Below are 27,089 nucleotides of genomic sequence, written 5' to 3'. Positions count from 1 at the left end.
ACTAAACATATCCATGCTTACATGCTCTAGCAAAACTGTCTAGTGGTCCTGGCTGCTGCCAGCAGTTATTTATAAAGCTACATGGTGACTGAAGAGAGAGAAAGATAGGAGAGGAGAATGCTACATGGTGACTGAAGAGAGAGAAAGATAGGAGAGGAGAAAGAGATGGGGATAATGGCAAAGAGACAGAGAGGTGTGAGATAAAGAAGAGAGAGAGAGGAAGGAAGGAAGGAAGATAGATTGTGAAAGATTGTGACAATGTATAGCCTATTCATGTACATATATGAGAGTCACAGTCCTGTTTGGCCTTAGGTTCAAAAGTTTCTGTCATTGCAGTGTAACAACTGTTTTTCTCATTTGCTGACTTTAGGCAGCATTTGTCTTTGACCATGCCAATAATGTATTTGTAAAGGACAGATGCTCTTTCGCCCTGTTCAAAACAATGAGTGTGTCATAAAGACAGCAATGCTGTCGGCATCACACCACTGCTATTGTCGTATACTAACGGTCACAGGATTGAGTCAAATGGCATTTCTTACACATTATGAACAATTGAGAGATTTATGTATGTTAGTTCAAAAGAAAAGAAGGTTCCAAAATCAAAATTTCCAAGTCAATCAAATTCTGAATAGAAATGACTTCCAAAGTTGGTATGGTAATGCTCTATTGCAACAGTTCTTCAGAACTCTAAACCGTTTACAGGCTCGGCTTAGTATGACCATTTAATATGAGACAATAGCATTCACAATGCAGTGAGGGACAGAAAGGAATCTAACTGGTATGGTATCATAATTTGGTAACCTAACGGGAGGGTGGGCTAGAAGGTTTAGAGGTGGAGTTAACTTGGAGAGAGTGATTGATGGTTGGTCTGGGATGAGTGCGTGAGAGGGAGGAGGAGGTATAAAAGGTATGGTTTGGGGATGGGTTTGACTATAAAGTATTTTGGAGTTTGAAATATTGACACGGGACATTTACCTGCTTTACTGGTACAGTATCAATGCTTCTATATCACGCTTTAAACCAGGGCTGCCCAACCCTCTTCCTGTAGGTTTTCAGTCCTACCCTAATTTAGCATATCTGATTCAGCTAGTTAAGGTCTTGTTGAGCAGCTAATTAGTATAATTAGGTGTGTTAAATTCAGGTTGGACTGAAAACCCACAGGATGGTAGATCTCCAGGAAGAGGGTTGGGTAGCCCTGCTTTAGAAATACATTTTTGGATCAAATGTTTATTCGCTTTAAAAAACAATGTTTATCATTTACCTAGCATTAGTGGCTGCAAAAGCACATCACATTAGTAATCATGAGTGAGAGTTTGGGTGAGCTGATATTGTAACCCAACATTTTATTTCAGTAAACTACTTGAACTGTATGACATCTAATCCTGTCATCAGCTTGACTGTCAGTGTCCTTCGAGGAGAAACCAACACATACATGTACACAGAAGGCCCATAGTTCAGAGCTTTCAACCTACGCTCTGGACCTCGAAGCCAGTTCCACTGCGCGTTCATTGTTCCCATCTAATCAGGGACTGATTCAGACCTGGAACACCAGGTTCGTGCAATTAATTATATGGTAGAACAGAACCAGCAGGCTCCGGACCTTGTAGGTTAAGCGTTGAATACCCCTGGTCTAGAGGCTATGCAAAGCCAACGCAACAGGTGGACTTCTGGTGCACTGATGCTGGAACATATGTCCTGACAGAACAAGTCTGGTGCCTCCATCATGCTGCCTCTACATCATGCTATCTTGTTCAGAGTAGAAAATCAAATTTTGTTGGTCGGATACACATTTAGCAGATGTTATTGCGGGTGTAGCGAAATGCTTGCGTTCCTAGCTCCAACAGCGCATTAATATCTAACAATTGGCTAGTAAAGACCATGTGGAGGAGCTGATGGGGCTGTATTTTTATGGCTGATGTCTGTGTGGACTGACCATTTTTGACCTATGGGTATAGAATCATATGAGGACATGGTCAATTAAAAGCTATTGGGAAAGTACCTTTGGCTTAATTACTACATAGTTACTACTCTGTTGCCTTTGAGAAGATAACATTTAATAGACTAACATCTGGATTTAATATTTTATTAGTCTTGGCAAGTTCAACTATCAATGTTGCATGCCATGTGTAATCTAACGCAGTAAACAAACCCAACTAATGTAACATCCACGTTTTCTAGAGTGCTTTGGTTTCACTGAGGTGGTGCTGCTGACTCATTGACAAATGTCTTCAGTTACTTCAACTCTCCCCTACTACCCACCTAACACTTACCACCTCTAATAATGCATGCAATCCGTAGCTACCCTCTCCCCTCCACTAGGATTTATGGCTGACAGTTTCTATAGCGTTTTGTTGCGTAGACTTGCCATATGTTAGATTAGATAAATGCATTACTGAATTAGTGTTGTAAATTAAAACCATAAATCTGTCTTTTTGGCTGCTTCATTGGTCCTGTTCAATCTGATATCAATTTGTTCCTCTACTAGACCAGCTTCAGTCTGTTTTACTAACCCACTGACTGCTTGGCACAGAAAATATTAGCTTTCCTATTTTACGCGTTTGTAACTTAAAAAAAAGAAACACGTTGGGAATAAATAGCTCTTGCAACGTGTACGTTAATAATCGGGAAGTACAGGCAGCGAATTTAAAAAAAATAAACGAAAATGGAACGAAACATGGGTAGCGTACAGACATGAAACAGAAACAACGCCTGGGGAAAGAACCGACGGGAGTGACAGATATAGGGGAGGTAATCAGGAAGGCGATGGAGTCCAGGTGAGTCATGAGGCGCAGATGAACGTAACGATGGTAGCAGCAGGTGTGCGTAATAATGAATAAACTGGCGACAACGAGTGCGAGTAAACCTGAGTGACACATCTGAAAATGGATGCCGTGTTATTAGTTAAGACCCGAGCCCTGATTTGTACTGTATGTCATGTCACTCCTTAGTCTCCCTGTCTTCCTCAGATCATGGATAACTTTGACATGGTTCTGACGTGCTGGGGGCCAGTGGAGGCTGACTACAACAGACATGGAGGACTGGTTCTGAGCCGGTCAGTGGACAATATTGGTCTGTAGTTTGGCTTTGGCCCAGGTTGTTACGTTTTTCTTACTGATGCCAGACACATCAGCAAGATGCACAAAATGCCATGGACCAGAGCCAGACTTTACTGAGTTAGCTAAGAGATTGACTGGAGAATAATAAGCGATTGACTGGAGAATAGTTCTGGCCATCAACTACTAGACTGTTGTGTTGAATGTAATACTAAGAAATGGGTTTATGCTAATGTGTAGATATAGCAATCAGGAATGAGCATTTTATTTAATGCTGTCTGTGTACTGTAGAGGCTCACAGAACTCTCCTTACAAATCTCTCTTCCTCTCTCTCGCCTTACCTCTAGTCTGTTTACAGAGCACCCAGAGACCTTGAAGTTGTTCCCTAAATTCGCAGGCATCGCCGCGGGCGACCTGTCAGTGAACGCAGCAGTAGCTGCCCACGGGGCCACTGTGCTTAAGAAGCTGGGTGAGCTGCTGAAAACTAAAGGTGACCATGCTGCCATCAAGTCCCTGGCAACCACCCACGCCACCAAGCACAAGATTGCCCTCAACAACTTCATGGTGAGGATGAATGAGTCCAGTCTCCCTCCCCCTCTCTTTAGCTGAAACTGTGCTTTCCCCTTATTCATACATTTGTTGCATTCACTCCAGTTTTACTATGACACTGTCATGCTTAGTTTACTAAAATGCTGAGTGAGAAATTTCCTTTAGTGCTTTTATTCAGTATGAAGTTAAACATCAACATCTCTTCCTGCTCCCCAGCTCATCACTGAGATCATCTGCAATGTGATGGGTGAGGAGGCATTGCTGGATGGGGCAGGACAGGAAGCTCTGAGGCAGGTGATGGGTGTGATCATAGCTGACATCGACGTCACCTACAAGGAGCTGGGCTTTGCTGGCTAAAGGGTTTACCTCAACGACGCTGGCTTGCTTGTGACTTCCAGAAAAACTTACTGGAAAAGTGCATGAGGCAAAGCATTTGTGCAAATTCTACATTTCTCTATACAGTATATTGCCTTAATCTGCCCTTTCAATATAGTTTGCTTACTGAATGTAAACGGTTCCTCTTTTCACTAAACCAATAAACGTTCCATCAGCTGCAAATGAGTGTTTAGTGTCTATTCTGCCTCTCTATCTCTTTGCCTAATTTCAAACATTCATCCAGTGACATGGACAGATGTATTTTCTGAGGTGGAGGATACAAGTTATTTTTCTCATACCTGTTCTATATAGTAAGGTTGATTTGCTATTGTACACATTAACAGTTAAAAGCTGAATTGTGGTTCAAGGACAAAATATAAAATGTGGTTAGGTCTGATTAGGACAGAAGGAAGGGTTGAAGTTAACAATCTGCTCTGTGACAAACCTGTTTTGCCTTTATTCTGGTAGTCACCTCTACTGCCCTCGATCTTGGATGACTGTCCGGTTTCTGTTCCAGTGCAGGTCAGTAAGCGATCTATGCACTCAACACACCTAAGTGCTCTACACACACACACAATCCCCACCACCCGGTTTGTTTGGACATTTCTCTGGCTCGGTCCTCTGCCATTCCTGCAGTCTTATCCGTCAGTGTGGACGTGACTCTCTCCACAGAGCAGCATCTCAGGCGGGGCTCTGAGTTCAGATCACCCCCTCAGACCAGGCTGTGCCCATTAGCTTGGGCACTGGAGATTGCCCAGTGCATTCCTCTCAGGAAGTGCATGTCTAAAATGCCCCTGGTTGGTTAAGCCTCACTAGTGAATTAAATTGCTTCCATAATCTCAATGAGAATATCTTGACTGACTACAATACACGTACTGGTGCAAGAAATCAGGTGTATTCAAACGTACTATGCTTAATTCTGGATTCAGCTATTTCTGTGGTGCTTCTTGAATCTAAAGTGTAAATCCACATCTGTAATACATTTGCGCCTAAGGGCAAAATTGTAATGGTCAAAGTTTATGACTAGAGACAATGGAAAAGTTACAAGTGTTTTGGCATTAGCCTGGCTGACATTGAACTGATTGCCAAAGCTGTGGTTAATTGCCCTGCTGAAGGAACTATTAATAGGCTGGCTGTGTCACTCACTGCACTGCAGACGTGACAGACACTGACACCCTTCTCGTGACCCGCCTGCCTTTATCTCTCTTTATCCATTTCTTTATTTCTGCTGACCCGTCGCCAAGGACAGCCGGTCTCCACCGAACAGACCGGCTGACCCCAGGTCAGGGGCATTAGTCAAGAGTCAGCCATATGTGAGAATCCACAGGAGACGTGTGAAAGTCATTCTGTAACTATCACGAAGTAAAGCAGCCATTGGGCTCAGGTGTTCCCCCTTCTTAACCACTTCACGTTTATGGTGAATTCAATATGCACCTGCAAACTGATGTGCCCTAAGAGGTTTCTGTTGTGCAGGTCAGTAAGATCTATCCCCTACCTCGACTGAAACACGTGCATGATCTCTCTTGCACTCAACACACCTAAGTGCTACATTCACACTCACCAGCTGGCACGCACACACAATCCCCACCACCCTGTTTCTTTAGGACATTTCCCTAAATTCAAAATGCACCTGCAAACTGCTTGATGTGCCCTAATGGAGGTAGCCTAGTGGTTTGAGCGTTGTGACAAAGGTTGGTGGATCGAATCCCTGAGCTGACAAGGTAAAAATCTGTCATTCTGAACAAGGCAGTTAACCCACTGTTCCTATGCTGTCATTGTGAATAAGAATTGGTTCTTAACTGACTTGCCTAGTTAAAATACAATTCTATTTTTCAAACAGTGCACATGACTGACCACCAGCATAGGTGTCCAGGCTCCCTTGTCCTTCCACTATATGGTCTCCCCCCCCCCTCATGGTGTCCAATGGCATTATCTATCAGTGAGGAAACAGGATACCTTAGACTTCTTTCTTCAGCATTAACACAGTGGATCCCAAACCTGTGTCCCCAATATTTTCTAACCTGGACTAGACCTATAATTTTTCTTAACACTCCACAAAATGTTTCAATTCACACAATGGATAACAGATCATGGTTCACATGACAACAGCCATTTCAGATGGCAGAATGCAAAACCCTTCTGAAATGCAGTATTCATTTTGTCATGTCCTACAGTGCAGAAAGGATTTGGCAACAGGTCCCTCAGACTCCAGAGCCAACAATGGTCAACAAGATGTTTAAATCAGTCGCGATACAACACACACTGAATCACCCTGAGGAGCAGTAGAGAATTGGGGTAAAGAGCAAGAGGAAGACACCCATGAGCTGAAAGGGAGAGAAAGATGGGGAGGAGAGGATGTAAATCCCACTAGGCACCAACTGGTTGAATCTGGAGTTGAAGTCAGTTTACATACACTTAGGTTGGAGTCATTAAAAATCGTTTTTCAACCACTCCACAAATTTAACAAACTGCAGTTTGGCAAGTCGGTTAGGACATCTAATTTGTGCATGACACAAGTCATTTTTCCAACAATTGTTTACAGATTATTTCACTATATCACAATTCCAGTGGGTCAGAAGTGTACATACACTAGGTTGACTGGGCCTTTAAACAGCTTGGAAGATTCCAGAAAATTATGTCATGGCTCTAGAAGCTTCTGATGGGCTAGTTGACATAATTTGAGTCAATTGGAGGTGTACCTGTGGATGTATTTCAAGGCCTACCTTCAAACTCTGCCTCTTTGCTTGACATCATGGGAAAATCAAAAGTCAGCCAAGAAATCAGAAAAAACAATTGTAGACCTCCACAAGTCTGGATCATCCTTTGGAGCAATTTCCAAACACCTGAAGGTACCACGTTCATCTGTACAAACAATGGTATTTATACTTGCGTACTATGGGACTACGTAGCCGTCATACCACTCAGGAAGGAGACGTGTTCGGTCTCCTAGAGATGTATTTTGGGATTGATTTGCACTTTTCGCAAACAGCAAAGGACCTTTGATGGTAGAGGAAACAGATACAAAAGTATCTATATCCACAGTAAATACGAGTCCTACAATCGACATAATCTGAAAAGTCACTCAGCAAGGAAGAAGCCACTGCTCCAAAACCGCTATAAAAAAGCCAGACTACGGTTTGCAACTGCACATGGGGATAAATATCGTACTTTTTGGAGAAATTATCTCTGGACTGATGAAACAAAAATATGGTTTGGCCATAAAGACCATCGTAAAGTTTGGAGGAAAAAGGAGGAGGCTTGCAAGCCGAAGAACACCATCCCAACCGTGAAGCACAGGGGTGGCAGCATCATGGTGTGGGGGTGCTTTGCTGCAGGAGGGACTGGTGCACTTCACAAAATAGATGGAATCATGAGGAAGGAAATTATGTGGCTATATTGAAGAAACATCTAAAGACATCAGTCAGGAAGTCTTGATACTACCCATCCCGGGTCCGGGAGCGTAATCATCAACTGACACTAATTAGCATAACGCAATGGACATAAATATTACTATAAAATATTCCTATTCATGAAATCACAAGTGAAATATATTGAAACACAGCTTAGCCTTTTGTTAATCTCCCTGTTAATCTCCCTGTCATCTCAGATTTTGAAAATATGCTTTACAGCCAAAGCAAGACAAGCATTTGTGTAAGTTTATCGATAGCCAAGCATAGCATTATGACTAGCTAGCAGCAGGCAACATGGTCACGAAAATCAGTAAAGCAATCAAATTAAATAGTTTACCTTTGATGAGCTTCAGATGTTTTCACTCACGAGGCTCCCAGTTAGATAGCATATGTTCCTTTTTTCCAAAAATATTATTTTTGTAGGCGAAATAGCTCCGTTTGTTCTTCACGTTTGGCGGAGAAATCGACCGGAAATTGCGGTCACTACAACCCTGAAAAATATTCTAAATTAGCTCCATAATAATCGACAGAAACATGGCAAACGTTGTTTAAAATCAATCCTCAAGGTGTTTTTAAAATATCTATTCGATAATATATCAACCGGGACTGGTGGCTTCTTAGTAGGATAGAGAGAAACAATGGATGCATTTGTCCTTTACGCACAAAACAGTCTGAGAGACTTCAGCTGACCACTGACGCAATGTTGACGTTCAGGCTCATTTTTCAAAATAAAAGCCTGAAACTATGTATTGTGACAGTAGACACATTAGGGAAGCCATAGAAAAAGGAATCTGGTTGATATCTCATACACTGCTCAATAGGGACACATAGGAATGCAGAGCTTTCTAAATAAGAGTCCCTTCCTGATTGGATTTTTCTCAGGCTTTCGCCTGCAATATTAGTTCTGTTATACTCACAGACAATATTTTTACAGTTTTGGAAACTTTAGAGTGTTTTCTATCCTAAGCTATCAATTATATGCACACTCTAGCATCTTGTTCAGACAAAATAGCAGTTTACTTTGGGGACGTTATTTTTCCAAAAATGAAAATAGTGCCCCCTAGATTCAAGAGATTTTAAAGCTTGGTCGGAAATGGGTCTTCCACATGGACAATGACCCCAAGCATACTTCCAAAGTTGTGGCAAAATGGCTTAAGGACAACAAAGTCACGGTATTGGAGTGGCCATCACAAAGCCCTGACCTCAATCCTATAGAGAATTTGTGGGCAGAACTGGAAAAGCGTGTGCGAGCAAGGAGGCATACAAACCTGACTCAGTTACACCAGCTCTGTCAGGAGGAATGGGCCACAATTCCCCCAACTTATTGTGGGAAGCTTGTGGAAGGCTACCAAAAATGTTTGACCCAAGTTAAACAATTTAAAAGCAATTCTACCAAATACTAATTGAGTGTATGTAAACTTCTGACCCACTGAGAATGTGATGAAAGAAATAAAAGCTTAACTAAATCACTCTACTATTATTCTGACATTTCACATTCTTAAAATAAAGCAGTGATCCTAAATGACCAAAGACAGGGAATTTTTACTAGGATTAAATGTCGGGAATTGTGAAAAACCAAGTTTAAAAGTATTTGGCTAAGGTATATGTAAACATCCGACTTCAACTGTATGTTGTTTCCACGCCATTTCAAATACAACAAAATACATTTGATGATGTTGAATCAATGTGGAAAACTTATTGGATATGCAAAAAAAGTATTCACTGTAAAGGGATTTCGGGGATGTTTCTTTTATTCACCCAACATTAAACCTAAATCCAATTACATGGTTCAAATATGTTTATTTCACGTTGAATTTATGTTAGTTGAAAACTCAATCAAATTACGTTGAACTGATATCTTTGTCCAGTGGGATAGCACACTGGAGATCTTCAATCAAGGGTTATCAAAATACCTGATCTGAACAGGAAGGGGATGTGAACTTAGAGTTTAGGGATAGAAGAAATAGGAGGGAGGAGGTCAGGAGTCTTCAAATAGCTGGCTCACGGTTAAAGAGGTTTAACAGAATCTTAAGGACATACACATTTGTAACATATTGTACGAATTGTATTATTTAAAAAAATAATGTAAAAAAATAATTGCATACAAAATGGTTGGCGTTGTACACATTTGTGCACAATTTTCAGGAACCTATTTTGACTCGTGAGCACTTTCAAAGAAACACTACATAATGAAAGATAAGGGGACATCAATTGCATGGTTCAATTTCGTCAATATGTTGGGCGTATCCCAGAAAACCACATTCTTTCCATCATCCTGTTTCTATAGCAACCAGAAAGCAATTTGGAGGCACCAACGGCTTTCGCCAGGCAGCAGGCACTCCACCTAATGTCAGTATATTGACACAGCAACAAGTGACATTCTAAAAAGTAAGGTTAGTGCATAACCCCAATTATATTTACAAAGATACCAGACAATTTCTTTACAAATGAGATCAAAGCCCAAAAAAATGTAAATGGTTAAAAGTTTACAATGTGAACAAAACCAAAAATGTATTTAAAAAAAAGGTACTAAGTGCATGGTAAACATTCTGCATATACAAACAAAATTTTAACGATATCACATGCAGTCCACTCTATATAAACCTGTTACATTTATCTGCTTCAGAGACCGCAACAGCTATTGAGCACACGTAACAGTCCATGTAACTACCTGGTCAACCAGACTTGACTCGTCCAGGTGATGTTCTGGACTGGGTTAAAGGTCAAGATCACTCAAAGTTCTGCTGGTCAATGTCAGAGGGCACAGTGCAGCGGGTCAAGGTGGACAGGTAGAGACCAGTTGCCATAGGGACAAGATACCGTACGGCCGATACCATACGGCCGATACCTCGAGAATGGCCAGTAATCGGTGTGCTGCCGTGGTCACCCCCTCTGTTGTCTGAGTGGAGAAAGAAAGGAAGATGGAGGAATAAATCATGGAGAAAAAAAAAACGTTCCATGAAATAACAGAATGACACACTTATGAATAGACTGACAGGTAATACAAACTCATTATCTTTTATAACACAAGCTTCATAAATAAACAAACAAACTCACAGCACTATCAACAAGGCAGGTCCTACAGGCTCTAGTTTAGTCACATCTGGACTACTGTTCAGTCGTGTGCCACGAAGAAGGACATAGGGAAATTTGCAATTGGCTCAGAACAGGGCAGCACGGCTGGCCCTTGGATGGCTCAAAGTAGAGGAGAGATCGACTTCATCCCTACTTGTATTTGTGAGAGGTATTGACATGTTGAAAGCACCGAGCTGTCTGTTTAAACGATTAGCACACAGCTCAGACAACCATTCATACCCCACAAGACATGGTCTCTTCACAGTCTAAGTCCAGAACAGACTATGGGAGGCGCACAGTACTACATAGAGCCATGACTACATGGAACTCTATTCCACATCAGGTAACTGATAGAAGCAGTATAATCATATGTATTTATTTTTAAACATACAAATACACCCTATGGAACAGCGGACGTGATTGGGAGACCCTAACAAGGAACCCAAACCGGCTGCGCGTGTGCGCTAACGTGCGCTATCGTGTATAAATGTATTTTGTCCCCCCCCACACCAAACGCGATCACGACAAGCAGGTTAAAATATCAAAACAAACTCTGAACCAATGACATTCATTTGGGGACATGTCGAAAAGCATTAAACATGTATGGCAATTTAGCCAGTTAGCTTGCACCTGCTAGCTAACGTTAATTTATCCAATTTAGCTAGCTTGCTGTTGCGAGCTAATTTGTTCTGGGATATAAACATTGAGTTGTTATTTAACCTGAAATGCACAGGGACCTCTACTCCGACAATTAATCCACACATAAAACGGTCAACCGAATCGTTTCTAGTCATCTCTCCTCCTTCCAGGCTTTTTCATCGTTTAACTTATATGGTGATCGCATCTAAACTTTCATTGTATTACCACGACTACAGGCAAAACAGTTCATCTTTCATTCACCCACGTGGGTATAACCAATGAGGAGATGGCACGTGGGTACCTGCTTCTATAAACCAATGAGGAGATGCAGGACTTGCAGCGCGATCTGCGTCAGAAATAGGAATGAGTTCTATTTTACCCTTGGCGAAGCAGATGCTCGTTGACGCGCACAATAATTGAATAACAAGGATTTCTAAATTTATTGCGACACTCTCGCACGCAGTTGTCCCAGTGTCGTCCGGGTTTGGCCGGGGTAGGCCGTCATTGTAAATAAGAATTTGTTCTAAACGGACTTGCCTAGTTAAATACAAAAAAATCAGGTTTTTTAAATTGTATAACTGCCTTAATTTTGCCAGACCCCAGGAAGAGGAGCTGCTGCCTTGGTAGCATGACGATGCATAATAAATACAAATATAGTGTTTTACCTGTCAATCATGTCTATGTGTTAACTGATACAGTTGACTCATACCTGATCCTCTGCACACAATAGGGGGCAGTGGAGGGATGCAGCCAGCGTCCTCACAGAGACCAGCCGCTCAGGGGGCACTGACAAATTACGAGCTGGAGGAGGAGACACAGACACACCACAGAAACACAGGTGATAGAAATCCTTCAACATAATGATGATAGAATGTGATAAGTGAGGGCCTCCCGAGTGGCGCAGTGGTCTAAGGCACTGCATCGCAGTGCTAGCTGTGCCACTAGAGATCCTGGATCGAGTCCAGGCTCTGTCGCGACTGGGAGACCCATGGGGCAGCAAACAATTGGCCCAGCGTCGTCCGGGTTAGGGGAGTGTTTTTCCGGCAGGGATGCTCTTGTCCCATCGAGCTCTAGCAACTCCTGTGGCGGGCCAGGCGCAATGCACGCTGACACGGTTGCCAGGTGTACGGTATTATGTTTCACTATATTGGATCACTCCAATATATTGGTATCACTCCGCAGCGGAGGGATACAACCGAGGTGAGGATTTTGATATGTGCACACCTGTGTCACAGCTGGGGTCCGCCCCTATATATAGACCCCATAGCCACGTCACGTTCTCCTTCATTTTATCGGCGGACGTCTGTATGTTTTGAGGTACAAACTTTCTGAAGTTCGCTTGGTAAGTCACTGTTAAGTGTAATATCTTGCGTGGAAGTATACTCACTGGCTGTTTGCAGCCTGGAGCAGCTGGCCAAATGGCCAGTCCCTCTTCAGTGCTCCACTCACTGTGCATGGTTGATCTTTATCTTCCACCCGTGGTTTGTCATGCTTGCATTTCATTAGTGTTACACTACGAATCCGTGTGCATTAATATATTGGTGGCTCTTGCTGCCACAAACTATAAATTACCTTACACAACTTGCCGACTGGCTTGTTCTGTGTGTGTGTGTTGTGAATTGCCTTAACATGCTGCTGGTTCTCTGTTAATTATGTAATTATGCATATTCTTTCCCCTGCAGAGTGTAAGAGTATCGTAGTGGGCTTTCCACTAAGAGACATTGACTTTGGAGTTCTTTCTATTGTTGAGACATTAACTTTGGAGTTCCTTAACAGGTGTTACTCCATATGGTTCTGTTTTTACTGCTTGGATATGAAACCGATAGGTAATATTGGTGAAAAAAAAGAACAAAAAATCCATTACCTGGTTGCTGTTTTTTGTCTGCCTGTTTTTCCCACAGGAGTCGACCCGGTGTTTGCAGAGGTGCTGGGTAATTTATCCCTCACCGGGTACCTATTCCTCCAAAGTAGTCACAACATAAGCTCTCCCAGGGCGTCTGACCCCTGCTCCGTGGCCTTGTTGTCTTGGTTGAGCTTATGGCTTCCCTTTGTTACAGGTGTGATGGTGTCAATTGTCACCGCCATAGGGACGTGCATGGGAGACCCAGTTGCTCGGGGCGCCAGAGGAGAGGCGGGCCCCGGCAGGACCCCTGACACACTCTTCCCGGCCGCTTCTCCCGGTCTCAAAGGGCAAAGTGGGAGGAGGGTGTGGAGTCCCCCTGGGTGTTGTCCACGATGCTCGAGGGGTATCGACTCCAATTCCGGTCCCCGTCCTTCAGGTGCCTTTCGTGTCACCACGGTGGCCAACCCACAGAAGAAAACCCTGCGGCTGGAGATCTCCTCCCTCCTCGACATGGGTGCCATCCGCAGGATCGAGACATCAGAACAGCTAGGTGGGTTCTACTCCACTTATTTTGTGGTCTCAAAAAGAGAATAAGGGTTTTGACCGATTCTGGACCTCCGCAACCTCAATGGGCACTTGAAGGTACTGAAGTACCACATGCTGTCCCCAGCTGCGTGTTGCAGGCCGTGTCCAGGGACCAGTGGTTTGTGATGCTGGACCTTGGGGATGCTACTTCATGTTCCTGTTCACCCAGCTCATTGGCAGTACCTCCGATTCACTTTCAAAGGGACGGTTTACGAATTCATGGTTCTTCCCGTCGGCCTCTCCTTGGCAGCCCGCACTTTCACAAAGTGCATGGACGCGGTCCTGGCACCTCTCACGTCCCGAGGATGGTTGATCCTCAATTACCTGGACGATTGGCTGATTTGTGCCTCACATCGGTGGGCTGGGCATTACAGTAAGCGACAAGAAGAGTAATCTGACACCCACCCAAAAGGTGGCCTTCATTGGCATGGAACTGGACTCAGTCATCATGAGAGCACTCCTGCCCACCAGAAGGGTTCAGGGGATTTTATTGACCACCTTCGGCAGGGGCGGGTGGTATCTACCCTGACAACGCCTGTTGGGCTTGCTGATGGCGGCCTCGTCGATGATTCCTCCAGCCTCTTCAACGGTGGTTCAACTCCCACCGGCTGCACCCGAAGCGCCACCGTCACCGCCAGCTGCGGGTGACCGCACAGGGCCTCAGGGCATTGTTGAGGTGGCGCTGTTGCTCCTTTCTCTCAGGTGGGGTGGAGATGCTGAGGAAGTACCGCTGGGAGCTGGTCAGCACAGACGCCTCCCAGATCGGCTCGGGGGAGTGTGACCAAGGTCAGGTTGGCCAGCGGCTGTTGGCTACCCCCTTGGAGCAGCAGGCACATCAATACACTAGAACGCTGAGCTGTACTGCTGGCCCTGCGGTCTTTCCTTACACATCTGAAAGGAAGACATGTCCTGGTGAGAACAGACAACACCACAGCGGTGGCTTACATCAACCATCAGGGTGGACTGGGGTCACACCGCCTCAATCTTATAGCACAGGAGCTCCTCTGGGCTCAGGCTGTCTAGCGTCTCTACGCGCAGCGCACATAGCTGACATCCTGAGTGTGACAGCGGATATGCTCTCGAGGACTGGAGACTGGAGCAGCACCTGTGGGACAAGTTTAGGAGGATGCAGGGGGACCCGTTTGCCTCCCTGGACAATGCACACTGCCCCCTGTGGTACTCCATGTTGGAGCCACCAGGGCCTCTGGTCTTGGATGCTCTGGCTCACGATTGGCCAGGGCTGAAGCTTTACACATTCCGCCCTTTTCCCCTGATCCAGGCTGTGTTGGACAGGACCAGGATGTCAGAGCATTGTCTGCTTCTGGTGGTCCCATACTGGCCCAAACGACCCTGGTTCAGCCTTCTTCTGTCCCTGTTGTCTGAGACAACTTGGCAACTTCCCCCGAGACCAGACCTGCTGTCTCAGGCCGGGGAACTCTGTGGCATCCGAAGCCACACCGCCTCAGTCTGTGGGATTGGCCACTGAACGGTACCAGTGGTCCATGTTAGGAATACAGGAGTATGTAATGAACACCATGCAGAGCACAGGGCGCCAGCTACAACTGCGGCATACCAGTTGTGCCGGCGGTTGTTCTGCTTTTGGTGCACTGGTATTGAGGTTGTGCCCGAGTCATGTGGGGTGCAGTATGTTCACCAATATCTGCAGTCTCGCTTGGATGAGGGCTTGGCAGCCTCAACACTGAGAGGGTATTTGGCCGCAATATCTGCCTGCATTGTGGGGTGGATGGACAGGCCAGTGGGACGCCATCCCTTGCCTTGGTCTCCAGTTTTTTGAATGGGGTTCGTCGCCTGCGTCCAGTTAGGACCCGCTCACTGGTGAACTGGGATCTCGATGTGGTCTTGGCAGCTTTGGCAAAGCCACCTTTCAAACGGTGGCTTTCTTGGTAGCAATTACTTCCATGAAGAGGGTGTGTGAACTCCATGCTCTTTCTGTAAGTTCTAAGTGCTAAAGGATGGACACTGGGGGAGGAGTATATCTCTCCGCCCCAACTATTCATTCCTCCCGAAGGTTGTGTCAGACAGGCATGTGAACATCCCTTTTATCCTGTCTGCTTATGACCTCCCAGCAGTGGAGGGGGAGTCTGAGCCTCCCTCCGGCATGCTGTGCCCTGTGAGGGCACTGGCTGCCTATGTGGAGCGGACACGGTCAGTGAGAACAACAGACCAGCTCTTTGTCTGTTATGGTGAGAGAGTCCTGGGGGCTGGGCTATCAAAGCAGAGGCTCTCTCACAAGATCGTGGACACGACTACGACAGCATATCGCTGGCTGGCATACCAGTGCTGGGATCTGTGGTGGCACATTCAACACGAGGTGTGGCTGCATCCTGGGCTCTACTGAGAGGAGTGCCCTCTAGGAGAACTGTGCTGCGGCCAGCTGGGCTTCCTCTTGCACCTTTGCTAGGTACTATCAGGTAAACTCCCTCTGCAGTGGATTCAGCGGTCCTGGGCGTCGCCTCCACTTCCGGGGACTGTGTCGGGACCCCCCTTCCACATTGACGGTCCCTGCGTCTTGGTTCCGCACTGGGACTAAGCCGCTGGCTGGCCAAGTCCCTCTAGCACCGACTAATCTGGTACGGGTATACCAATATATTGGAGTGATCCAATATAGTGAAACATAAAAGGTTACATATGTAACCACGATTATGTGAGCTATATGGATCACTCCAATCCTCTACGGTGCTAGAAACACTGTATAGTCCATAGAGAATAAGAGTGCCTCCACTCAGCTGCCCACTGCACTGAGACTAGGAAACACTGTCCCCACTGATAAATCCACGATAATCGAGAATTTCAATAAGCATTTCTCTACGGCTGTCCATGCATTCCACCTGGCTACCCCAACAACAGCCAAAAGCTCTGCACCCTCCGTAGCAATTGGCTCAAGCCCCCCCCCCGCTTCTCCTTCACCCAAATGCAGACAGCTGGTGTTCTGAAAGAGCTTCAAAAGCTGGATCCCTACAAATCAGCTTGGCTAAACAATCTGGACCCTCTCTTCCTAAAATTATCTTCCGCAATTGTTGCAACCCCTATTACTAGTCAACCCCTATTACTAGTCTTTCGCATTGCCTGAGATTCCTAAATATTGTAAAAGCTGCCGCGGTCATCCCCCTCTTAAAAAGGGGGAGACACTCTACACTCTACAGTGCCATCCGTTTTGTCACCAAAGCCCCATATACTGCTCTCGTTGGCTGGTCCTTACTACATATTCGTCGCCAAACCCACTGACTCCAGGTCATCTATAAGTCTTTGCTAGGTAAAGCTCTGACTTAGCTCAGTAGTCACCATAGCAACACCCACCCTTAGCACACGCTCCAGCAGGTATTAGAGGTCGACCGATTAATTAGGGCCGATTTCAAGTTTTCATAACAATCGGAAATCGCTATTTTTGGACAGCAATTTTTTTTCACCTTTATTTAACTAGGCAAGTCAGTTAAGAACACATTCTTATTTTCAATGACGGCCTAGGAACACTGGGTTAACTGCCTTGTTCAGGGGCAGAACGACAGATTTTTACCTTGTCAGCTCTGGGATTCAATCTTGCAACCTTACGGTTAACTAGTCTAACGCTCTAACCACCTGCCTCTAATTGCACTCCACGAGGAGCCTACCTGTTACGCAAATGCAGTAGAAGCCAAGGTAAGTTGCTAGCTAGCATTAAACTTATCTAAAAACAATCAATCATAATCACTATTTAATCGATGCAACGCTGGGGATGATTTAACAAAAGCTCATTTGCGAAAAAAGCACAATCGTTCCACGACTGTACCTAACCATAAACACCAATGCCTTTCTTAAAATCAATACACAGTAGTATATATTTTTAAACCTGCATATTTAGCTAAAAGAAATCCAGGTTAGCAGGCAATATTAACCAGGTGAAATCGTGTCACTTCTCTTGCGTTCATTGCATGCGAGTCAGGGTATATGCAACAGTTTGGGCAGCCTGGCTCAATGCGAACTAATTTACCAGACTTTTACGTCATTATGACATTACATTGAAGGTTGTGTAATGTAACAAGAATATTTAGACTTAAGGATGCCATCCGTTAGATAAAATACGATACGATTCCGTATTTCTCTGAAATAATAAACGTTTACTTTTCGAAATGATAGTTTCCAGATTCAACCATATTAATGACCCGAAGGCTTGTATTTCTGTGTGTTGTTATAATTAAGTCTATGATTTGATATTTGATAGAGCAGTCTGACTGGGCGAAGGTAGGCAGCAGCAGGCTCGTAAGCATTCATTCAAACAGCACTTTCGTGCATTTTGCCAGCAGCTCTTCGCAAGCACAGCTCTGTTTATGACTTCAAGCCTATCAGCCTATAGCTGGTGTAACCGATGTGAAATGGCTAGCTAGTTAGCGGGCTGAGCACTAATAGCGTTTCAAATGTCACTCGCTCTGAGACTTGGAGTAGTTATTCCCCTTGCTCTGCAAGGGCCGTGGCTTTTGTGGAGCGATGGGTAACGCTGCTTCGGGTGTGGCTGTTGTCGATGTGTTCCTGGTTCGAGCCCAGGTAGGGGCGAGGAGAGGGACGGAAGCTATACTGTTACACTGGCAATACTAAAGTGCCTTTAAGAACATCCAATAGTCAAAGGTATATGAAATACAAATGGTATAGATAAATAGTCCTATAAATACTATGTTAACTACAACCTAAAACTTCTTACCTTGGAATATTGAAGTCTCATGTTAAAAGGAACCACCAACTTTCATATTGTAATGAAACGACCTTCGATCCCGAGTTCCGGCGTGCTATCGACTGTGCCGCAAAAGCATGCTCGTGCGGCAGAGTCGATTTCCGCGCTTATAAACCCAGGGTCGTTACACTACTCCCTCCTTTCAAAGAGTGTGTCCTCGCGCTAGCTTGCGGCTCTACGTCTTACAGGAACGCGCTCACTGGCCAAGCACACGTACTGTCGTGGATGCGAGGCCCGATCACTTCTGACACCAATGTAATGAAACAGCAAGGAGCAAGTCTTGAACCCTCGACCTTCGAGCCCGAGGTCTGGCGAGCTATTGACTGTGCCGCAAAAGCATGCTCGTGCGGCAGTCGATTTCCTCGCTTATAAACCCAGGGACGTTACAATATGTTCTCATGTTCTGAGCAAAGAACTCAAACATTAGCTTTTTTACATGGCACATATTGCACTTTTACTTCTCCACCACTTTGTTTTTGCATTATTTAAACAAAATTGAAATTAAAAATTAATTAAACAAAATGTCATTATTTATTTGAGGCTAAATTGATTTTTATTGATGTATTATATTAAGTTAAAAGTGTTCATTCAGTATTGTTGTAATTGTCATTATTACAAAAAATAAATAAAATCGCTGATTAATCGGTATCGGCTTTTTTTGGTCCTCCAATAAATCGGTATCGGTGTTGAAAAATCATAATCGGTCGACCTCTACCAGGTATATTTCACTGGTCATCCAAAGCCAACACCTCTTTTGGCCGCCTTTCCTTCCAGTTCTCTGCTGCCAATGACTGGAACAAATTGCAACAATCACTTAAATTGGAGACTTATATCTCGCTCACTAACTAAGCGTCAGCTGTCAGAGAAGCTTACCGATCGCTGCAGCTGTACACAGCACGTGTAAATAGCCCATCCAACTACCTACCTCATCCCCATATTTATTTTTCTGCTCATTTGCACACCAGTATTTCTACTTGCACATATCTCACTCCAGTGTAAATTGATCAATTGTAATTACTTCGCCACCATTGGCCTATTTATTGCCTTACCTCCTTACTTCATTTGCACACACTGTATACAGATTTTTCTATTGTGTTATTGACTGTAAATTTGTTTATCCCATGTGTAACTCTGTGTTGTTGTTTTTGCCGCACTGCTTTGCTTTATCTTGGCCAGGTCACAGTTGTAAATGAGACTTGACTTGTTCTCAACTGGCCTGGTTAAATAAAGGTGAAATATAAAAGAAAAAAAGAATAGAGGCACCTCAAAAAATTATGTCGAGAACGTGTGTCATGGCCATGGGGTTTATATATAGGGGCGGACCCCAGCTGTGACACAGGTGCACACGGGTGTAAATCCTCACCTCGGATGTATCCCTCCGCCGCGGAGTGATACCAATATATTGGAGTGATCCATATTGCTCACATAACCGTGGTTACATACGTAACCTTCGTTTCCTCAGACACATTGGTGCGGCTGGCTTTCGGGTTAAGCGGGCTTTGTGTCAAGAAGCAGTATTGCTTGTCTCAGGTTGTGTTTCGGAGTACAGGAGTTGCAGCGATGAGACAAGACTAACTACCAATTAGATACCATGAAATTGGGGAGAAAACGGGGTAAAAGTACAAATAAAAAAATATATAATAATTGTGATAAGTGTTGATGAAAGATGGATAAAGGAGAAGGATAGACAGGCGAGTTCATTTCCTTGCCACTGGTAACCAGGAAGCAGACTTTGCCCTGGAGGTAACCTGGGTCTAAATACTTGAGGGAGGTCTCTGCTGACTGGAAGCTGAGGAGAGAGAAAAGCAGTAGCATTACCACTGGAAGAAGAGGCCAGTAAAGCCACACAATAGGTACATCTCCCTATGGATGGTTCTTATTGTCTGTATGTGAATGTACCTGAGCTCTGAGGTTAGGTGAATGATGAAAACCACCAGATCTATCCGTGTCCGAGACTCCTCGTTTTCCATGGGTAGTGGGAGGCTTCTGGCCAACCTTCTGGTACAGAAAGAAGACACGACTGTTAGAAGGGTTGTGACTAGATGGTATACCGCTACTTTCGTCAAGTGACTTTTCGTAGCAGGTTAGGAGAGCATTTTAGCTATCCCTAATCCTTTTTTAAACCTAAATCTCCTAACATGCTATGAAAAGCCTCTTCCGTCCGTAGCTGTATACCATCTAGTCAAAACCCCTACCTAGCTCGCTAGTTGAGAACTCAATTCAGTACTTACATACTGACATTGACAGTATTCTCTTGAAGAACAACAGTGTCAGCTAACTTCTGCTGAAATTGCTCTTCGTTCTCCACCAGCTGAAATAAGAAACACATTCATTGAGTAACAACGGGTGAGTTAGCGGTGTGTCTAAACATAGATACAAATATTGACTTCTGTTTATGTAAATGTACCAATAATCTGGATAGCAGTAATGTCACAATTGGTTTAATGATAATAATCTTTGGTAATTAGTTATGTTTACTAGCCAACGTTACTTACAGGACCACTTACCAGTATGTTGGCTGTGTTTAGTCCAGGAAGTTTACTAAATGGTTTGAGTAAAGACATTTTACTTCCAAAAAGTCAAATTGCGTTATAAAGCGTTCAGCAATCCTGTCGCTAAATAACTACAATTCATACACAACTCCAATGTTATGGTGGAATAAAATAATTTATCCATGACTTTTGTGGCGCGTAATTTCAAACTTCCGTTAAACGTCATGTCTTCTTCTGCTACCATTTTAAGGAGCACGACTGCCATCTACTGTCTAAAAAGTGTAACTACATAAATGTAATCCTGCTCCTCCACTTTGCACAAAATTCGGATATTTCTTTGCCAAACAGTAAATTAAAGGTAGAAACCATAGTTGCTACATCCATTTTTTTACTTATGAATATATACCCATTAATTCTTGAATGTAATGTATAAATGCCTCATGAACAAGTTTAAGCTTGTTATACTCCAATGTTAATAAACAAAATGTTAAGTGTTTTGAGGTTATGTATTGTTATCATAATTGTTTATCATAGATTGGTCAGTCCTGGCATCCATAGCTATGAATTTGAAAGGTTTCAGTTCTCCTGGCCCATCCCTCAGCTTTGTACCAAAACCCAGGCGGAGTGTCTGCTTTGTTGTTTCAACTAAGGATTCCAACATTAAGAATGGACAGGAAACATGAGTCACAATGGAAGCAGGACTTTTATTAACTTTGTAGTAGATGGCACAGCAAGCTAGATCCCCCAAACATCCACCTTGACTCACAGCAAAAGGACTTTCTTTGTGTGTGTGTGTGTGTGTGTGTGTGTGTCCATGGGTTTCTTCTGAATACCAATAAAGTAACAGTATGTAAAATTCTTGTGTACTTTGTCAACTATATTGAATTCTACATGTCCATATTAGTGTGAAGAGTTAAGTGGTACTCAAGTATGTTTATCTTTCAATGGATGTGGTTGTTCATCACTGTTTGTGTATAAATCATAGTTGTACACAATATATGCGCTCCCCCATATGAAAATGACAACAGCATCAACATTGTCAATCATAACGATGATAGAAAAAAACAGAACAGAATTTCTAAAATAAAATGTTTAAATGGGTAGATCTTCCATCTCCCTCTACTAACCCCATCCCAATATCCAATTATTACATGAAATAAAGTGTTGCTCCCAGTCCAACCTCCTTCCTTTCGTTCAAGGTCTTTCCCATTCATCCCAATCGAAAGCTCCACCAACTATCTCTGCATGCTCCCATCCTGATTTCCTTGTCTCAATTTTTCCTCTCCGCCCAATTTCGGTCGCACTTCAACATGAACGAACACACATACTCACTCACCACCCTCCTGGACCCTTCCATCCAGTCCCAATTCACTCCCTCCCACCTGGCCATAAACCTTTGATGATTGCGGATAAGAAAGGTCTGGATAGGTATAAGCAGTGTAGCTTCCACCATATTGCTTCCATCTTATAGATCTGCAAACATCTAAGGGTTATGGCTCAGGTGAAGGGGTAAGGAGCCCATTAGAATGGGCTGTTGCGCCATCTTTCTAAACCCCCCTGCTCTAACATGACCTCGGATGTCCCCCTCTGTATCATATCTCCCCCGACTCCCTCTCCCCATCTGAGCTGGAACGTCTATCCCTCTCTAGTGACAGAGATCTCTCTCTTTCTCTCCCCCTGGCCATCATCTCTGGAGAGGTGGATCTCTCCCGGTCTTCCCTCGTCATGGGCTCAGGCCCGTCGTCTTGCTCTCGGGAGCGGGGTGGTCCCTCTCCTTCACTCTCCCTCCATCTCTCCTGGGAAGGGGAGCGCCCTGAGGGTGAACGCCCAGATGGAGAGCGGGGTTCTCTGTCTCGGGTGTGTGAGGATCTGTCCCTGGAAGACCTGGGTAGAAGGAAACAGATCAGGAATTGGTAAAAGATCAAGCACCCGATGATAGACAAACAAAATTAAACCCAGACAAACTGTTTGGAAAGAGCTGGTTCGTATTTATTAGGGCACACACAATATAGCAAAACATTTTACAATGTAAAAACTGGCAAAACCAGGCAACCTGGTAAAATTAAGGTAAAGTAAAAAGGTAGTTGTACCTCCCTGTTTTAATCTCGTTGCTGCCTGATTATAGTGACATAAGGGCTATGTGGGTCGTGTTCATTAGGGCACAAGGTACGTAGAAAAACAATTTTGCAACGGAAAGAAAACATCCAAGTTTTTTGTTGTTCAGGCAACCTGGTAAAATAAAAAAGGTAGTAGTACCTCCTGATTTCATTCAGTTCTAGTTCTAGTTGGTGCTTGATTTTAGTGACATAAAGGGTATCTGCCATTTTCTAAGTATCACATCAAGGTTCCTGTCTGTCTGTTCGGGCCTCACCTCTTCCTCTTGTTCCTGTGAGAGTGTGAGCGCGAGCGATGCCCATCTTTGTGTCTATGCTTACGCTCCCTTTCCCTGTCCCGCTCTCCTCCTCCCTCCTCCCGGGGACGAGAGGAGCGGTGTCGTCTCGAGCGATGGGAGGATGAGCTGCCTCCCTCCCTGTATCGTTCACTGCTTCTTGATCTTGTCCTGTGAAAAAAAGTGGATTGTTAAAATACAAGAGAACGAGCATTTTGAAGCATTTGTTTGATGTCTGAACAAGTCAGATTTAGCTCACCTCCGGCGATCTCTCTCCCCCCTCTCTCTTTCTCTCTCCCTCTCCCGTACACGTTCAGTTTCGCGCTCCCTCTCCTTTTCCCTCTCCTTTTCCCTCTCCCGTTCTCGCTCCAGCTCCCACTCCTTTGCTCTCTCTTCCTCCTTTTCACGCTCCTCCCTTCTTCTCAGACGCAATCCTTCTTGCTTATCCATAACGGCTTTCTGTAGCAGAAAAAAAACAACATGTAACTAAGTACACAAATCCATCGCAACAACTGTGCTCAGACAGCTCAGGTTTTACACTTCCTGAAAAGCAAGGTAAACGTCATAACTAGTGATATCCTACTCGGTTCTGACTACTGATATGGTGTGTCTCACCCGTAGCCTGTCCAGCTTCTCCCGGATCTCAATGAATCCCAGATGCAGTTTGCCTCCGAAGTGGTCAGCCAGGCGGCGGTCATTGTCATGGAGACCAAGGTAGGCGGAGCACACCTCGCACACTCGAAGCTTCTGCTGCTGGAAGCTGGACGCCGGCATCGAGTTCCTGTATACGTCCTGGGAGAAAGCAACAGTAAACCAGACTGACGTTAGAACTAGGACACTGTAAAGTTCTTAGTGCGTATGTTGCGGTGTTGAAGACTAACGTTAATTAGGACATAGTACACAAATGCCTGACCCACTTTCAAATGACTGATATTCACTGACTTTTGGGATAATTTTGAGTGCACATGTGAAATTCCTCTTATATCTGGCTGTTAAACATCTAAGAGGCCTTGCTGAAACAGGTTTGTATATACATACAAATACACATATATAAAAATGTTTTAACAAGTTCATCTTTATTTAATCACAGTACAATTCCTAGCTCCTATGATTGGTTGTGACCACAACCATCCTTGACCCCCTGCCAACTGACCTCTGCCTCCTTCTTCATTGCGCGAGTCTTCTCCACCTTCTCCAGGACTTCCTGTGCCTCTTCCACATTGCCCTCGCCCCCCAGCTGCTCTGCCCGAGCCAGCAGCTTACCGATCTCCTCGTTCAGCTCGTGGACCCGCTCAGCCTGTTGATACCAGAGAGAAAGGGTTAGAATTATGACACGGTGACTACCAGAGCAACAAGAATCTCATTTTAATTACAGTTTCTTATACACGGTTGAAATGTCATTTTCTGAAATTAATCAGATACATTCATCAAAGAAAAACCAGGAGAACAACACATACCATGGAATTGGATTCCAACTATAGTGTCAATTCACCTAATGAGCATGTGGGGAACTATCTAAGTAAGACAAACAACAAGGGTCGGTCACCTTGGCGGCAACCTCAGCGCTGATCTCATCCTGCGTCTCAGCCAGTCTCTTTTTTGCTAGGTCAGTCCTGCGGTCACAGTCACCGATGAACGACTGAAGGTGCTCAGCAGCCTGTGGTGACGGGGGATGACGAGGAGAGTTTAAAGTTGCCAGATTAGAGAAAAAGCATCAATAGTTATTACATGGAGACAAAACAGAAGAAAAGAAAAAGAGGGAGAGAAAGAGACAATCCATTGATCAACAGATCACATGGAGTTTGCATGCAGAGGAAACGTGTGTGTGTGTGTTATGTGTGGTAAACATGTTTACTAGGTAGGTGACAGTCCAACGTGACTCACATCAAGCTCAAAGAAGTACTCCTGTTGCTTGGATGCGATCTCGAAGTCAGCCCTGAGGGCCAGGTCGTGGACCTTCACACACTCTCCCAGGTCCATTCTCTATACGACGACAAGAAACATCCATTAAATCATTCACTCAAAGCTGTACCCAAGTCCTGTACTCTGGAGTGCAATTGACATTGTGTTCTATAAAACACTACTACACACAACCATTGTGACAAAGAAAGTTTCTAACAAACTAGGGGTCCCGAGAAAACTCCAAAATACAATAAATACATCATGCTTGGTTCATAAAACCGGGGTTACGTTAGTAAACTCCGTAGCCGCTAGATGTGATTGTAATAAACAGCTGTTACTGTTTTCTTCCTACAAAATGTGGATCTATCTTTAGAACCGTTTAAGCTACAAAATATTATGACCCCATCACTGAAAGATAAGACTCTCAGGAACACTACGCTTCTTCTGTTGCCCTCTACAATGGCAGGACACATTAGAATAGAGTGGACAAGACCAGGCACTAAATCAATGAAGATGTTATTTTCTACACAGAAGAGCATAAAAATAATATTGCCTGATGATCTTCTGAACTTCCCAATACTTCAAACCTTTCTTCAGATTGAAATACTGATTTGTAATAGACTGTCTAAGCCCCAAAGATTTACAAATGTATATATCCAAATATGGTCACGGGCCAAAAAAGTTTGGAATCCCCTGGACTAAGTAAGATGTCATGTACTCACAGTGCCGGAGAGAATGTCGTGAGGACAGGAGTCCAGCAAATGACTCTTGCAGACCCGCTCATCTGTAAATTTGATTCTCTGGCGCATGGTGTCCCCTACACGAAAATAAATCAAACAAGGGGAGAGAGTTAGTGAGCTGAGCAATGTCATGTCAATCGCAAGAAGCAATAGCTGTGTCCATACCAGACACCACCTTCCTATTATCCAAAATTGTGATTACGCTGGGTGCGGATGCCCATGTAGATCATTCATTCCAGAAACCAAAACTAGATTAGCTTGCTAAAGTTAAACTAGCTATCTGTCCAATGTTAGCTGTAGCCAGTCAGTGTCATCTCGTGGGCCAACAATATCCCAGCTAGCAAACATCAACAATGTGACAAGGTCTGAAACGGAATGTTCCTTGTGTTTACTTTACTGTGAACACAACAAGTAGTTAGCATTCAGCCATTTGTCCCCCAGGCTAAGGTAGCTTAGCTAGCTAACGTCAGATAGCATGATAACAACTAGTAAAAACATTTCCTCCGAAACATCGAGCGACGCCGAAACAATGTAGATTGTCGTTTACTCACCATCTCTACTTGTCCCCATCAACTGGTCCAACATCGCTCGCATTTGCGCTTGAGCCGACATGTTTCTTGTTTATGTCACCGATACTACACGCCGATGGTGTTTGCTGCATGCAGCCTCGACCACAGGCCTCTGACGGCTCGTGGACGTCGAACAACTTTTCTCAGAGAACCTCAAGTTCTCGTGACGAGTAGTTTGAAACAAACTAGCTCGCTAAAACCTTTTCTTGAGACCTTCCACCACCTTAACGTTTATAATTATCAAGTTTGTAATACCAATTTACAATGTAAATATTAGGTAGCTAAGCCTATTCCGAAATGTTTCCCGTCCCCGTTCGTCTCAACTCGAAGTATGGCGAGGGGACAGTATGCTGAGTGGCGGGCAGTGTAATTTAAAATTCGGATTATTGAGGTAAACCCGAAGGTTTTTAGGTAGTTGTGAGACCAACCACAGTCCCTTGTTAGACCGTAAATATCATAGACATATTCTAACGTATTTATTAAATCGGTGTCCTTTATTTTTCTACTTCCTCCTCTTTTCGAGCGCGCTCTGCCTCGAAGGAAATGCTGGTTGGTTGAACAGCACAAAATGCTGCAGTTCTCGCGCGCTGGTTGGCTGAATGGCACATAACGTCATTTTGATCGCTCTGTCGTCAGATATCGTACGCGTTTCTATATTTTTTTTAAGAAAAAAGCGCTATAATAAATGTTAGTCAATGCTAGCGCAAGTAACGCAAGTACAACTGAGTACAAGTACAAGCGCAAC

The 27,089-nt window shown here is 44.2% G+C and overlaps 3 protein-coding genes across 6 annotated transcripts; 1 reads left to right on the top strand and 2 right to left on the bottom strand.

Moving 5' to 3' along the window:
• Nucleotides 1-904: 904 nt before the first annotated feature.
• On the top strand, nucleotides 905-4,152 carry LOC135526324 (myoglobin-like). Of its 2 annotated transcripts, none has more exons than XM_064954608.1 (4): nucleotides 905-986; nucleotides 2,967-3,052; nucleotides 3,401-3,617; nucleotides 3,819-4,152. In XM_064954608.1, exons 2-4 carry the CDS (start codon nucleotides 2,970-2,972, stop codon nucleotides 3,957-3,959), a joined length of 441 nt encoding a protein of 146 aa, XP_064810680.1. In that variant the 5' UTR covers nucleotides 905-986; nucleotides 2,967-2,969; the 3' UTR covers nucleotides 3,960-4,152. The 2 variants fall into 2 exon arrangements, with proteins under 2 accessions (XP_064810680.1, XP_064810687.1); XM_064954615.1 differs by lacking the exon at nucleotides 905-986 and adding an exon at nucleotides 2,728-2,774.
• A 5,609-nt stretch (nucleotides 4,153-9,761) lies between these two features.
• LOC135536202 (centromere protein M-like) lies at nucleotides 9,762-20,971 on the bottom strand. 2 transcript variants are annotated; one of them, XM_064962579.1, is made up of 6 exons: nucleotides 20,760-20,971; nucleotides 20,484-20,563; nucleotides 20,152-20,250; nucleotides 19,962-20,041; nucleotides 11,811-11,902; nucleotides 9,762-10,286 (listed from the first exon to the last, which is right to left on the bottom strand). In XM_064962579.1, exons 1-6 carry the CDS (start codon nucleotides 20,814-20,816, stop codon nucleotides 10,164-10,166), a joined length of 531 nt encoding a protein of 176 aa, XP_064818651.1. In that variant the 5' UTR covers nucleotides 20,817-20,971; the 3' UTR covers nucleotides 9,762-10,163. The 2 variants fall into 2 exon arrangements, with proteins under 2 accessions (XP_064818651.1, XP_064818658.1); XM_064962586.1 differs by having other exon boundaries at nucleotides 20,152-20,247.
• Nucleotides 20,972-21,764: 793 nt separating this feature from the next.
• LOC135536186 (putative RNA-binding protein Luc7-like 2) lies at nucleotides 21,765-26,900 on the bottom strand. 2 transcript variants are annotated; one of them, XM_064962567.1, is made up of 9 exons: nucleotides 26,327-26,900; nucleotides 25,758-25,852; nucleotides 25,018-25,116; nucleotides 24,680-24,790; nucleotides 24,287-24,430; nucleotides 23,749-23,925; nucleotides 23,393-23,592; nucleotides 23,116-23,304; nucleotides 21,765-22,628 (listed from the first exon to the last, which is right to left on the bottom strand). In XM_064962567.1, exons 1-9 carry the CDS (start codon nucleotides 26,385-26,387, stop codon nucleotides 22,337-22,339), a joined length of 1,368 nt encoding a protein of 455 aa, XP_064818639.1. In that variant the 5' UTR covers nucleotides 26,388-26,900; the 3' UTR covers nucleotides 21,765-22,336. The 2 variants fall into 2 exon arrangements, with proteins under 2 accessions (XP_064818639.1, XP_064818642.1); XM_064962570.1 differs by lacking the exon at nucleotides 26,327-26,900 and adding an exon at nucleotides 25,978-26,069.
• Nucleotides 26,901-27,089: the final 189 nt, after the last annotated feature.

This window comes from Oncorhynchus masou, chromosome 5, assembly GCF_036934945.1.
Source record: "Oncorhynchus masou masou isolate Uvic2021 chromosome 5, UVic_Omas_1.1, whole genome shotgun sequence".
NCBI lineage: Eukaryota > Metazoa > Chordata > Actinopteri > Salmoniformes > Salmonidae > Oncorhynchus > Oncorhynchus masou.
This window is presented reverse-complemented; position numbering and strand designations above follow the sequence as displayed.